This window comes from Mugil cephalus, chromosome 5 (genome assembly GCF_022458985.1).
Source record: "Mugil cephalus isolate CIBA_MC_2020 chromosome 5, CIBA_Mcephalus_1.1, whole genome shotgun sequence".
NCBI classification, from domain to species: domain Eukaryota; kingdom Metazoa; phylum Chordata; class Actinopteri; order Mugiliformes; family Mugilidae; genus Mugil; species Mugil cephalus.
The window spans coordinates 5075756-5088499 of NC_061774.1; the positions used below are offsets into that span (position 1 = coordinate 5075756).

Consider the following 12744-nt stretch of genomic DNA (forward strand, 5'->3'; position numbering starts at 1 on the left):
ATGGTCATAATCAGATATTGATTGAAAGTTAACGAAACGCATCCATGTTTCTATTGCTTTAACTAATAATAATAGTAAAATGTCCCATTTTGTCAAGTTTTACACTCAAAGTGATAAAATCTGTTTGAATTTGAACAACATTTTTTAGAGCTTCTTGTTAGTGTGTGGCATTTTTCATGGGACTGTTGGCCATATGTGCCTTTGCCAGTATTGGTGGTTTAAAACAGGATGGATGTTCTTCAGTTTTATAAATGAGAAACACACCGTTAGTATGGATTCTTGGGTAAAGTCTTGGATTTTATGCATTTTTGTGGACTTTGTTATCATGGTTCATTTTTCAAATGTTCATTAACAATCAAGTTTGGACTTGTACTAAAAATATTAAACATATACTGACAACAGTGTAATTTCAGTAACTAGAAAACTACTTTGTTATTGAACAGATTTTATTGAACAGTTTTGTGTAGATGACTTGACCACACCAGAAAAAACTAACTTCCCTCTTCCCTCTTACAGTCCTGCAAATCAAATGCAAGGTTAATAGTAATGAGTGGCTTCAGGGAGCTTAGGACCTGATAACCTGAAACACATACTCAAAACACAGTGTGATAACCTGCAGGTCATGATCACAGGAAACCAGACAGACTTTCCCATAAGTTTGAACCCACTGACCTTTGAGGTGATTCAGTTGGCTGTGCGGTGATTGTTCAGTCAACACAACAGTACTCTGAGTGATTTATTGGGCTGTCTTTGCCTTTTTCTGTTCAAGGCGAGCATAATTTCTTTTATTTTTGTTTCTCCTCCTGTTTCTCCCTACAGTCGCCTGAACAGAAACAAACTCCAGTTCCTCCCAGAGCTTCTCTTCCAGTCCAACCCCAAACTAGGACGACTGTGAGTACACTTTCATTTTTTCCTCCATCTCTTCACCCGTGATCTCTCTCTTTGACTCTCCTGCCATCACTCCCTCTTTCCTGTTCTGCCTCTTTTGATGTGTTACGCGATCCGTTTGAAAACATGGCCGTGGTGCGATGTCAGAACTTTTATCCGAGTCGAGGGCTTGAGTCCTGCGCCAGGTGACACAGTGCGTCTCTGTGCTCCTGTCGAAAGGTGAAAAAGACTGTGCGTGTCAGATGTGTGTGCACTCACACAATTTTAAGAGGTGGACGTGTGGCTGGAGTGAATGTTTTGCTTGGACTCGTGAGGAATTTTTATTCAGGAATATGGAGTTTTCCCAGAGTATTCGGGGTGTAAGAGCAGGTCATACTGATGCAGTGAAGCCTCCCACTTGCCCTCATTCACTTTCTTCTTCATCTCGCATTCCCAGACATACTCTCTCTCTCTGTTTCTGTCCCATCGGCGCATCCACCCTGTCTACTTCTTTTTTCCTCTGCTTTCTCCATATGCACTCTTTCTTTCCACTCAGATTGTCAGGGTCTCTATTTGTCTTATCCTCCGAGAGTCTCTGTCAGTTTAGGCTGAAGGTTGAAACACCATCTAAACTTTATAGCCATTTACATTGGGCTGCCTTCAAGTGAATCTAGAGTTTGCCTCTCAGTGTCTAGGCAATTGCTTTTGGTTGTGTATCTACAATGGTTGTTTCTGTATTCCTGAGTTTACATATCATGCACTTATGTGTGCAATCTGAATTGATGCTTTACCTGCATATCAGTGACTATGTTCTTGTGTTTGACTATGTGTATGTGTGCTGGGAGATGTTAGAACAGGGAATACCAGTGCTGGGACTTTAAATTACTTCCCACTTCTCTCATTCTCTTTTATAATGTTTCCATGAGGCAGAAAACCCTGGAAGCTACTGTAACTTTTCAGTGTTAAAAAGGTGTATTGTTATATTTATGATCATTTGTGTTTCAATTTATGGAAGTTTTAAATGATAGAAAAAAAAAATTAAGGAGTTCCCTGCTGGAAAACAAACATCCGAGTAGCGCAGATTCATTGCCTAGACATGAAAAATCTGCATAGATTAACCACAGCTTCAGTCAGCTTAGATTTTCCACCCAAAGTGGATCCCAATTTCAAACCAGTGTCACAACAGCACCAAGGTATTGAGATGTCAAAAGATTTCTAAAATAGAAATAAGGAAATAAAAATACAAAATATTTAAACATATTTTTCCAGCTTATACTATAAATTCCTGGTGCTGTCAGTACTTTTGCAAAAGTCACTTGAACTTGAAATGGATGTTGAGGAAAGTTCTGTGGACATTGTTTGATTTCTCATGAACTTTGGATCCCTCAACAAATCAAATCCTTCCCACCATTATTTCATTTGGAGGGCTGAATTAACCGTGAGCTGCACGGTACATCAGCTCATCTGTCCACAGCACATCTCGTCCAATGTTAACAAAAGGTTTATCTGCAGTAAATAATAGATCATTGCTGTCCAGTGAAAATGATGCATATACATATTTTGAGATTTTCAGGTTTTGAGTTAAATTGATGCATGAAATGCTCCTTTGTGGTTTCATGCAGTTCCCCCGTGTCTACCTAAAACCTAACTAAATTATCTACAACATTTGTTGCCATGAAGTTTAAACAAGGCTGTTTTTATTTCTTGGAAAGTTCTTGGAAATACGTGGTTTTCATTGGACAATAGCTGTTTACCTTACATGCTTCATGTGTAACATTCTCTTTAAGAGAGGACACATCCTGGTGTTCAGAACTTTTATTTTGAAATAGAATAGTTCAAAATTGTAAGGATAACAAAAACTGCAATACAGTAATAATTATTGTACTTTATGTTGATGACAATGAACGGATTTGTATTTCCTGCATCCTTTCCTCAATGTGATATATTGAGTTGGCAGAAAAGCCACAGAAAGATGAAATCTACTTGGTGGAGTGCACACTGTGAAACCTCTATTTAAAAGTATGGACGGACCATTCATGTGTTTCATATGTTTGTGGTGGTGTGTGATGTATTGCTGAAGACAGCGAACTAGACTGTAATGGTAGAAAGAGAGCTGTCATTTACGTCAACCGTGGCTTCCAGGATCACACACAGTCGAAGCCCCTCTTGTTAAAATCGGGGGCACACAGAATAGCAGATGCAAACACAGGCAAGCACCGTATTTCATCACACTTGCACATTTACTCACACCCCCACTGTGTCATTTATTTTTTTTCCAATCCTTTTTCTTATTCTTCCTGAGTGACAGTCTTATTTCCTCCACCTCCTGGCTTACTGTTCTATAAAACCCCTAATTGGTCTCGATAGCTCTTATTTATCACCGGTTGAATATGCATCCCTATAGACCTCTCACACAACTCAGGAGAGTGGAAAGGGTGAACGTGTTCCAAACTTAACATTATAAATCTCATATTCTTTATATCCCTACTTTGCCATCAGCACAATCTAAATTACAGTGTCTGGAGTTTCCTCGGGCTCTTTTTTTTTCCTTTCCACTTTTCTCATTTTCTTTCTTCCATCTTTTCTGTGTATTTTCTCCCATCCACACCGTACAAATTAAGGAAGTGGTGGCAATGTGAATAGAAAGGTTTCCTGAAGAGAGAGTATGTCACAGGCAAATACAGAAAAGGAAGAAATGGATGTTGAATTATGGGAGAGAAAAGCTAAAACTTGGAGGGAGGGAGGCTTAAAGAGAGAATAACAGCAGGAGAGTAAGGAGGAGGAGACAGGAAGGTTTGCTGGTGGCTTTTTTGGTTTGGGTTCGTAACCTTCCTCTCTGTCAGCCTTGGTTAGATATTAAATAATGGCAGTGTGATAGGAATTACCTCTTAACCCCCCTATTAAAACCCTGTGGTCTGAGGTTTGGAGAAGGGAGGAGATGGAAGGAGCTGGACTAGCATTAAGGAAAAACAGGCCTGGGGTGGAGGTTTTGCTTTTGACTAGGGGGGCTGGATAAGGACAAGTGGTATCAGGATGGATAATATTTTTTTTAGCATAGTCTTTAATCCTGCTGAGATAAACAACGTGTATGAATCAATCAAAGTGGTTGTCTCCTTGGAAAAATGTAATTTAACAATAATTGCGGCTGATGAGTGCCTGACAAAGATGGATGAAGAATAGGTAGTGGGGAGGTCATGTGAAGGGAGACGGATGGGCACATGGCTGCTGATGGTGGATGAAGGTTGGTGTAGATGGATGATAGGATCTGAATCTGGGGGCCCTCTGTGTGCTTTGTAGGGGGGAGAGAAAACAAAAATAGGGATGGTGAGATAGATGGATCATGGACTGGAGTCTGTGGGTTTGAGCGTGTGCAGTCTGCGGTCGTTCCCCCCACAGTTTGCAGAGACTGTGGTCTCACAGCACATGCCCCCAGACACACACTGATTCACACTGTAAGCTTGAGCTTTGAGTAAAATATGTTTGCTAATAGAGCAATGAATTTCTGGTTTGAAGTGCAACAAAATCATAGAAAGCTTGAATAGGAAAATAAACGCCACTGGTCAGAGGGATTTTGCACTTCATTGCACATTGCACTGTAGCAGGGTTTTTCTTAAAGTTACTTGATGGCTGTTAGTCTTCTGTCTACTGACACTGACGCAGACTGTGCCTCGTCCTGATATCTTCACTTTCTCCTCTGGGAGTTTGTGGGTGTGTGTTTGCGTGCTTGTGAAAGTGCCACCCTCTGTGCATTTGAACTAGGTCTGGTTTACAGCCAGTGATACTGATGAGGAAACATCATTGGCCTCCATTAAAGCAGCTCAGGTTACATTTCATTAGTTTGCATGGGTGCATGAGGAGGACGATGGAGTAATGTCAGACCAAAGAGATATTTCCCTTTTTTCTTCACCATTAAGGCTGTAGTTGGACCTCCGATGATGAGGATTACATAATGCATGTATGGGCAGAGCTCTGTATTGCCATGTAGCTGGAGCATTATTGTGCTTCTTCCAAGTTCATTACACTTTCATTTTAACCAGTGTACCTAATAAATTGATTCTGACTAAAATCCATCAATATACTTCAAACATATTTCAATATATTTAAAATGTTCCATTGTTTAATTATAATTAAAAATTGCGTTTATTGTTCACCTCAATCCACCTACCATCAGTTACAACGGGCTAGTGAAAGATTTTATTCAAAGTGTCCGTGAGAATGATACTTCATCTCTACGTGCTCACTGACTGTAGATCAGGATGGATAAAAAGCATTAGATAAACATCTTAAAATGTTAAGCAAAAGGCTCGGAAAATAGGTAGTGACACTGGATGAAACAGGAGTAAAATATGGCAAAAGTGACCAGCATGATTCTAAAGGTCAGCAACTCAAGACTTGGGAGGTTGCCAGTTTATGTCCCTGCACTGATGACTGCATGGTAATGGTAATGAGATACACTCTTGAGCACCATTAGGTTACCCTTGTGCAAGCTACTTAACCTCCAAATGCTGTAGCGTAGCTTCCAGATGTGAAAGTGTGGTCCTAACCCTTACCAGTTACTGTAAATACAATCGCTGGTTCAGTCAGGAGAAAAGAAGCCGGACGAAGAGAGAGGAATGAGAGGGAGGGAAGGTTGAAGTAGCAGGGGGTCATTTGAGATGTCTTTTCCTCCTAATTAAGGTAATGGAGAAAGACGAGGAGGTTGCCTTTAATCTTGGCTAATTGTCCATTTAGAGGCGACTGCCGTAGTTTACCTGCTGGAATGTTATGGTTAGTGTTACAGGAAGTGGGTGCGCACTATGTGTCCAGTGATTGGCTGCGATGAACAGAGCCTCACTGACGATTGGTAGGAATGGTCTGGAAGGGTGAGGGGTGCGTGTAAACTGTATGAACTCACGTGTGACTATTCTTTTTCATCATTATCAGGTTCACTCATTGACTTTCTTTCTTTTTACTTTTTACCACATGGACTCTCTTTCCGACACCCAGTGCTACACAAACAGGACAAGCAGCTTTGATGTCGGCGTTGCCGTCAAGAATTGTAAGAGAGTCTTCTTGTCACAGGGCTGCAGGCCCTTTGTTTGGTTTTCACGATACGGGGTGCTGGGGAGGAACAAATAAGTCACAAACACACAGCAGCACACAAAAAAATATATCTCTCTCACGCCACCTCTTCCACTGATTTAACACCGCAGACACTGGCTGTAGAAGCGTGGGTCTGTGCAGTGTAGTGTGTGTGTTTGAGTGAGTGTGTGTGTTGGAGCATTGCAGACTTTATACCAAACCACACACCCACGACAGAACTTACTAATAATTAAACATGACTCAGATGTACAAACCATGGTATGCAGCTTCACCACAAGGCTTGTAGGACCTGACACGCAGCTGCACCACAAGGCCCAGACACACCAATGAACTGTGTGTGCATTTTTAACATGTTTATCAATCTTCCTTACATCAAGCCTTAAAATCTTACTTTGTGTAATTGCTCAATAAATCAGGGGAAAACATGCCATTTGATTAAAATGGCAGCAGCAGCTCTTGCTTGACACTGCACCAGGAAACTCATAGGCTCCAGGACAGAGCTGCGCCCCAGGGCCCATAGTTGATATTGAATGGTATTTCAGAAGGAATGGGACTGCCCTTTCTCTAAAATGTGTTGGCTCACAGTGACGTGTGTTTGTGCAGCTCAAGTGACGGTGCGATTTTGTAAGACATTTGTTAGATAAATACACACTGTAGAGATATTGAAGAGTGAGAGAGAGAGACAAAGCAAATTAAAATTTGAGAGATTTGGACTATTAAATACATGTTCACAACACCATCTTTGACTTTGGTTCCTACCATTGGATTCCCCGTGCTGATTACAGACAGGGCAACTCAGCCTGAGCTTTGTTTTTTCTTTCTCAACGGAGTGGTAACGGCAACAAGAGGTACTGTAGCTTTGTCCGACTACCATTTTTTTTTTTTTATGTTGGGCTTGCTTTACTTGGATACATTTGGGGTGGTAAAATATACAAGATGGTTAGACATGCAACCAGAGCTTAGAACACCATCTTTTGTCAACTACATAGCAAATCCTTTTACTTGTAGATGAGTCTATAGTATGTCAGACCAAAAGGCGTTGAATAAAGGCAACTGGACTTGTAGAATATCTTCTTTTCTTCAAGAAATTCTAGTTCAGTTGCCTTTATTTAACACCTTTTGACTACAGCTTGATGACTGAGAACCTTCACAAATTTAGTACGTCCACATTTGACTTGTTACCAATGAGTCTTTCAAATCTGTGTCACTTGCTGTAGATACAGACAGTAAATATTCAGGACAAATATATGAATGAAAATATGTAGTCTCTATTCCTTTTACTATATATTCTGTGCTTTTAATTTTGTCCAATTCTGTGACCACATTTAGGACCTGTTTTACCTTATTTCACAGGTTTTTAGTCTGAATGCACAAGTTAAGTTGGGTTCTCTTCCTGTGAAAGCAATCAAGACTCCAAAAGTCATAAAGTCTCTGTGTGCAAGTGTGTAAGTGTGAATAAAACAAGCCAGAGTGTTCCTCAGCCAGGCAGAATACACCAACCAGACGTGCTTTCAGTTCACAGCAGCAACACCTTTCCCTTTCAGCTGCCTACCTTAGCAGCTAGCCAGTTAGCTAGCTCGCCACAGGGCCAGAACCTATGAAAGGTTTGTGGGAGGCTGCATGCCTGTTGATTTTCTTTTTTTATATATATATATGGCAAAGAATTTTTATATGTTTGCACTGAAATAGCACAGAGGCAGCATGTGGTAGTAATTTCACCTCACAAATAAAGGTGATTTGGAAGTAAGCGCTCAGCTCCTAGTACACATACTCTTAGACTTTCCTGTTTACTTCAACAGGACAGATGTGTAGATACATACTGTAAATCCTTGTGTGTCCATCTATTCGTCTGTATTTGCTTATGTCCATGATTGTGATCGATGCTGCATGTCTTAATCTGTGCAATTAGCATATACAGTATATATGTGCAGGGCTACACAGTATGTGGCATATGCTTGATTGAACAAGCCTATGTGTGTAGTCCTTTATGAATGCTACATAGTTCAGTAATTTGTGTGTCTGCTCGGTCCCCATATTTGCCTATATGTTTGTAAATGTCTTCCATTTGTTTGTACATGTCTACTTCGATATGTGGCTCTCTGGCTTTGCTCGGGTGTGTACGTGTGTATCAGTCTGTGCGGGGTTTTAAGAAGAGGCAAACTTGATACAGGTCCAAGCGCACTCACACAGTGTTTGTTTAATCACAATTTAGGTTTACATGAGAACACTAATCGAAAACAGACGCAGCTCACTGGAAAGCTGGAGGAGGAGAGGGAGGGAGGAGAGAAGTGAGGGAGGGCAGGCCATGACTGGGGAAGGTTGGATAACAGGTGAAGACAAGAGAAAGAGTGAAGGGAAAAGACAGAACAGAAGGAGACAGAGGCGATTAGGGGACGCTGGAGGAATAAATAGGGCAGTAGGTAATTTCTCCAAATAAGAAAATAGAGGCTTTTGTTGATTGTTGACCTCCTTTTTCCTTCTTACAGAGCAGACTAATGATCTGGCTCTCATTTTAGATGCTTTATTTTTCCTAAAGGATGTTTTAAAACCTGGCAACTGGCTACTGGCCCGCTTGTGTGTGTTTTTGTGTGTGCAAGGGCGGTGGTGGGTTGCAGTAGTAAAAGCACAATGGAGTGATAGACAACACTTCATTACTGACAAAAGAGAAACCACTAAACCAATAAAATGCCACCTCATAATTAGATTCATGTGTATAAATGATAGAAAGGACCGGTTAACTTTAAATTCAGTGTCTCTTTAGCAATTTTATAGTGAAACAATTTTCATAGTGTCACGGGCAGTGCTCATGTGCTCATGTTCTGATGGTTTGATTTAATTTTACACCTTAAATCATCCAGTAAGAATGTGTCATTGCCGGTTTCAAATAAATATGTTGTAGCAGACAACACTGACCTACATACTAACTGCTGTTACAGCGTCATTGTGATATCATGTAAAGGTGTCTGTCTTCAATCAACTACTTCCAAATTCAGGAAAACAAAATGTGTTTCCAGATTTAAGGCGACAGGTGGACTTTTCATCAGTATTAATTGAAGCTCCAGCTTAGGGTGGGGTCAGAATAGTGTTGAAATGTCTGTCTGTGTACATGGAATCTAAAAAGTATAAAAAAAAAAAAAAAAAAAAAAAGGCTACAAAAAGTAATACTAAATACTACTAAACAAAAGCTGCCTCAAAGTCTGAAATTTTGAGGGTTTAAAGCTTTGGGAAACCTCTCTGAAACATAAAATGACATACAATTACAGTCTTTTGGACAAATCTGCACCTTAAAATTTACTTTCAATGCTAACAGTCAGTATCAATACAGACGGCCTTTTGTGATCGAAGGCAGAGACCAAGGGTGACTTTCATGCAGGTTACAAATGTAGTTTTCTTTAACCACAAGATTTTCCTGACATCAAACTCCCATGCACAGATACTGCAGAGATGTCTGAGATCATCTAGTTGTCAAGCCTGTGTTATTAAATTGCCTGTCAAGATCAATTTTGACCCCATTGTAGAGGCTAAAAGTGTTTCATTATAAGAAATAAACTAATGTGACTTTGAAGGATCTGTCGATTTCATTTTTAACTCGATTTGATTGTTAAATTCAGATGATGTCCACAAAACTTGAATATTTTTTATCACTTTGGTGATGCCGTTTCTTCACAATGACTATTCTATAAATGGAAAAACTGACTTAACCTTTGACTTATGCACCCACTTCAGATGCTTGAACATATTGCAGATATATTGTTTGATGAGGCTGACATTTGGGTTTAGTGAATGAAAGTCAGTGTGTAACGTTCTTTCTTTGTAGGAGGTCTACAGCCTTCTTTGTTGTTTTCCATTATTATGGCTACAGACTACATGGCTGGAACTGGCTAATGTCTCGAACACACATGCAAAATGTGGATGTGTAAAAGAGTTATGCTTTCCGAGTATGGGCTCACAGGAGAATGTGCGTGCGTGTGTATGTTTCAGCTTGTGATTTATACTGTTTACGTGAGGTCTGATTGTTACAAATGAACCAAAACTGTTATTATTGCTCGCGTGTAATCAGCGTCGTATACACACAGATACACGTGCGTGGAAGGACCCACAAACACTCTCTGTATCTTACTGTCACAGACACAGTAACAGAAACACTACAGATGTACACATGAGGCCACATACTACTTTGGAGAGACACAAACAAATACCAGTTCTGCCTCTCTTTTCATCTCTCCTCATCTGCAGATGTCGGGATACCGATGTGTCAAGTGTTTCCAACTGAATGAGGAGTCACAAAAGTATATTGGTCAGATGTCAATTAAAAAGAGTATTTTAATATATTTGGCACTATTTTTATTTAACTTAATGGGTTTCTTCTAGAGTTAGAAGGAAGTTTATTGGCCGAAGGGGGGAAGAAGGGATGATGGCGAGATGGAGGAGGTGAGAGGGTGGGGGGCATGTCTCAGAAAGATTTCTTTCTCCTAGATTCCTGCAATAAAAAGGGGGAAAGAAAGCAAAGAAAATAGAGGTATGACGGTTAAGTATTGAGAAAAGCAGCAAGAGAGTTTTTAGACGCACCTTTCTAGGTGAGGGATGGCATACAGTGTGGTTTTGTTCCTGGAGGCAAGTTATAGCAACATCATTGAACAACACATGTGTCCAGGAAGAACAGCGCTGACTTCTCCAGTAGGGGAGGAGAAAGGAGCACTGAAACTGTTCTGGCAGCCATCGGTGGAACAACACCTTGTGTTGATTTTTCCTTTCATTTCATTGTTTCAACATTGGGGAAAAAGAAGAACAGTGAACAAGTGAGCCTGCACATTTTGTTGAAGTGCTGCGAGGGTTCATGTACAAAAAAATGTTGAAGCGATGTCTGTAGATATGTGGAGACTGAGATGAGGAAGAGAGGGAACAGATGGAAAGAAAAGATACTGACATAAAGATTTTGATTTACAGTGCGTGGAGAGGCAACAGTGTAACTGGAGAGGGGGTTGAAGATAGAGGAAATGAAAGACTCAGCAGAAAGACAGAAAGAGAGACAGACAGAGAGAGAGAGAGAGAGACAGACAGAGAGAGAGAGAGAGAGAGCAGCCACATGAATGGGGTAAGAGGAGATTTGACCAGGCCTCTTCTAAATACAGAATGCCGCAAAGCCACTTTAAAACCTGCACAGATATATTTATACGTCGCATACAAACACTCACAAAAAACACTTCAGAATTGAATACACACTGATGGTATTTGCAGTTTCCCTGCCTCTCTCTACCTCTGTCTCTTCCTGCCTGTCTAAAACACACACACATGCACAGACACACACACACACCTCATGCGTGTGCTTGTATCTATGTGTGTGTGTGTGAAAACAAACCCATACAGACACCTAGTCAGTCTCAAACATGGCTTTCCAGATTTATTATGTAAGAGTCGGGGCTCCACCTGTTGAATTCAAACAGAAAGCTTTGAACTTTTAAATAGTTCTGCATTCTTAGTTTAACATTTACCTTAAAAACATTTACATTTGTCATTTGAGGTTAAAACTTTTTTTTAAGTCAATAATGTTGCATTTGAAGCATAATTTATAGCTGATCCTATGAAAATAAAGACATACTGCAGTGTAAGAAAAAAAAGGTTAATGTTGTTTGGAAAATCAACTAAAAGAGCACCGTGGGCATGTAAGAGATGGCTACTTTTAGGCTGAGAGAGATAATTAAAGATCTTAAAAAGCCATGACAGTTTGTGTATGTTGCTCCTGTCTGGTTACAAACATGAGGGTTTATCTTGTTTGGGTTGAGAATTCTTCTCACGGTTGAAACGCGCGTAGACGTCAGTGCGTGTTGTGTGTGCACGTGTAAATAGTAAGAGAAGCACAGCATTAGCTGTTTTGTTGTCCTAACATGAAGTAAACATGATGAAACTAGAATGTGCATCTGTATGTTTAAGAAATAGGAAACCACGAAAGACACTTTCCTCTTCTTTTCTTCTTTATGTTATTTTATGTTATTTTCATACAGCTTTGATTTTGACCAGTAAAATAATTACTGGTTCACAAGGAAACACATCAGAAGTGTTTCCTTGTGTGGGTACTAATTGCCATATGTTGTATTTGTAAGCGCACGTGGATTTATTTGTGTGTTTGTACAGTAGGAGCATCTGCTTTCACATTCTGAGTTGACTCATGTGTTATAGTTTATGTGATTTGAGTGATTATGTGTTGGTACTTCTTTGCCGTCTTTAGATATCCTTCTCTTTTTCAAGGTATGCGTCCATCTGCAAGAAGGCTAAATGTTACATAAAAACTCACAGATGCTTAGACTTAATGCACAGACCAGAATAAAATGTGTGGCGAGATGAAAGAAGTGCATATATATTTAGAAATGAGAGCAAAAATAGAAACAAACAGCACTCAGTGGTGGAGTGGAGAGGACTCCACTCCACCTCTCTGCCACTCTGCCGCACACATTGTTCTCTGAGAAATTGTCATCCTGAATTTTGGTCACTTTTACAAGCACAGCGTCACGCTTGTGGTGTAGCCCCATGGCCTTGTGTGTGTCTCAGCATGCCTGTGATAGGTTTCTGTTTCATTCAAAGACAATAGGCTCCACTTGCCTGGCCGCTAATTTGTAGTTTCGTTTTATAAGGCCACCAAGTCACCACAGCGTCCCTGATATAAAACAATAGAAGTGACTCACATCAAGCATCATTTAGATTGCTCTACTTGTCGAAAACTGTTGCAAAGTTGCTCCAGCTTTACATAAACTTTTGCAGTAATTATACTAAAGAGACATCTGATCTCTATGACAAGCC

At 40.2% G+C, this 12744-nt stretch overlaps 1 protein-coding gene across 1 annotated transcript in view; it reads left to right on the forward strand.

The window, feature by feature from the left end:
- The window catches only part of slit3 (slit homolog 3 (Drosophila)), a 209869-nt gene that overhangs the window by 22851 nt on the left and 174274 nt on the right, over nt 1-12744 (forward strand). Inside the window, exon 4 of the mRNA XM_047584852.1 lies at nt 820-891. Within this exon, the coding sequence (XP_047440808.1) occupies nt 820-891 (72 nt within the window). The remainder of the gene's footprint in view (nt 1-819; nt 892-12744) is intronic.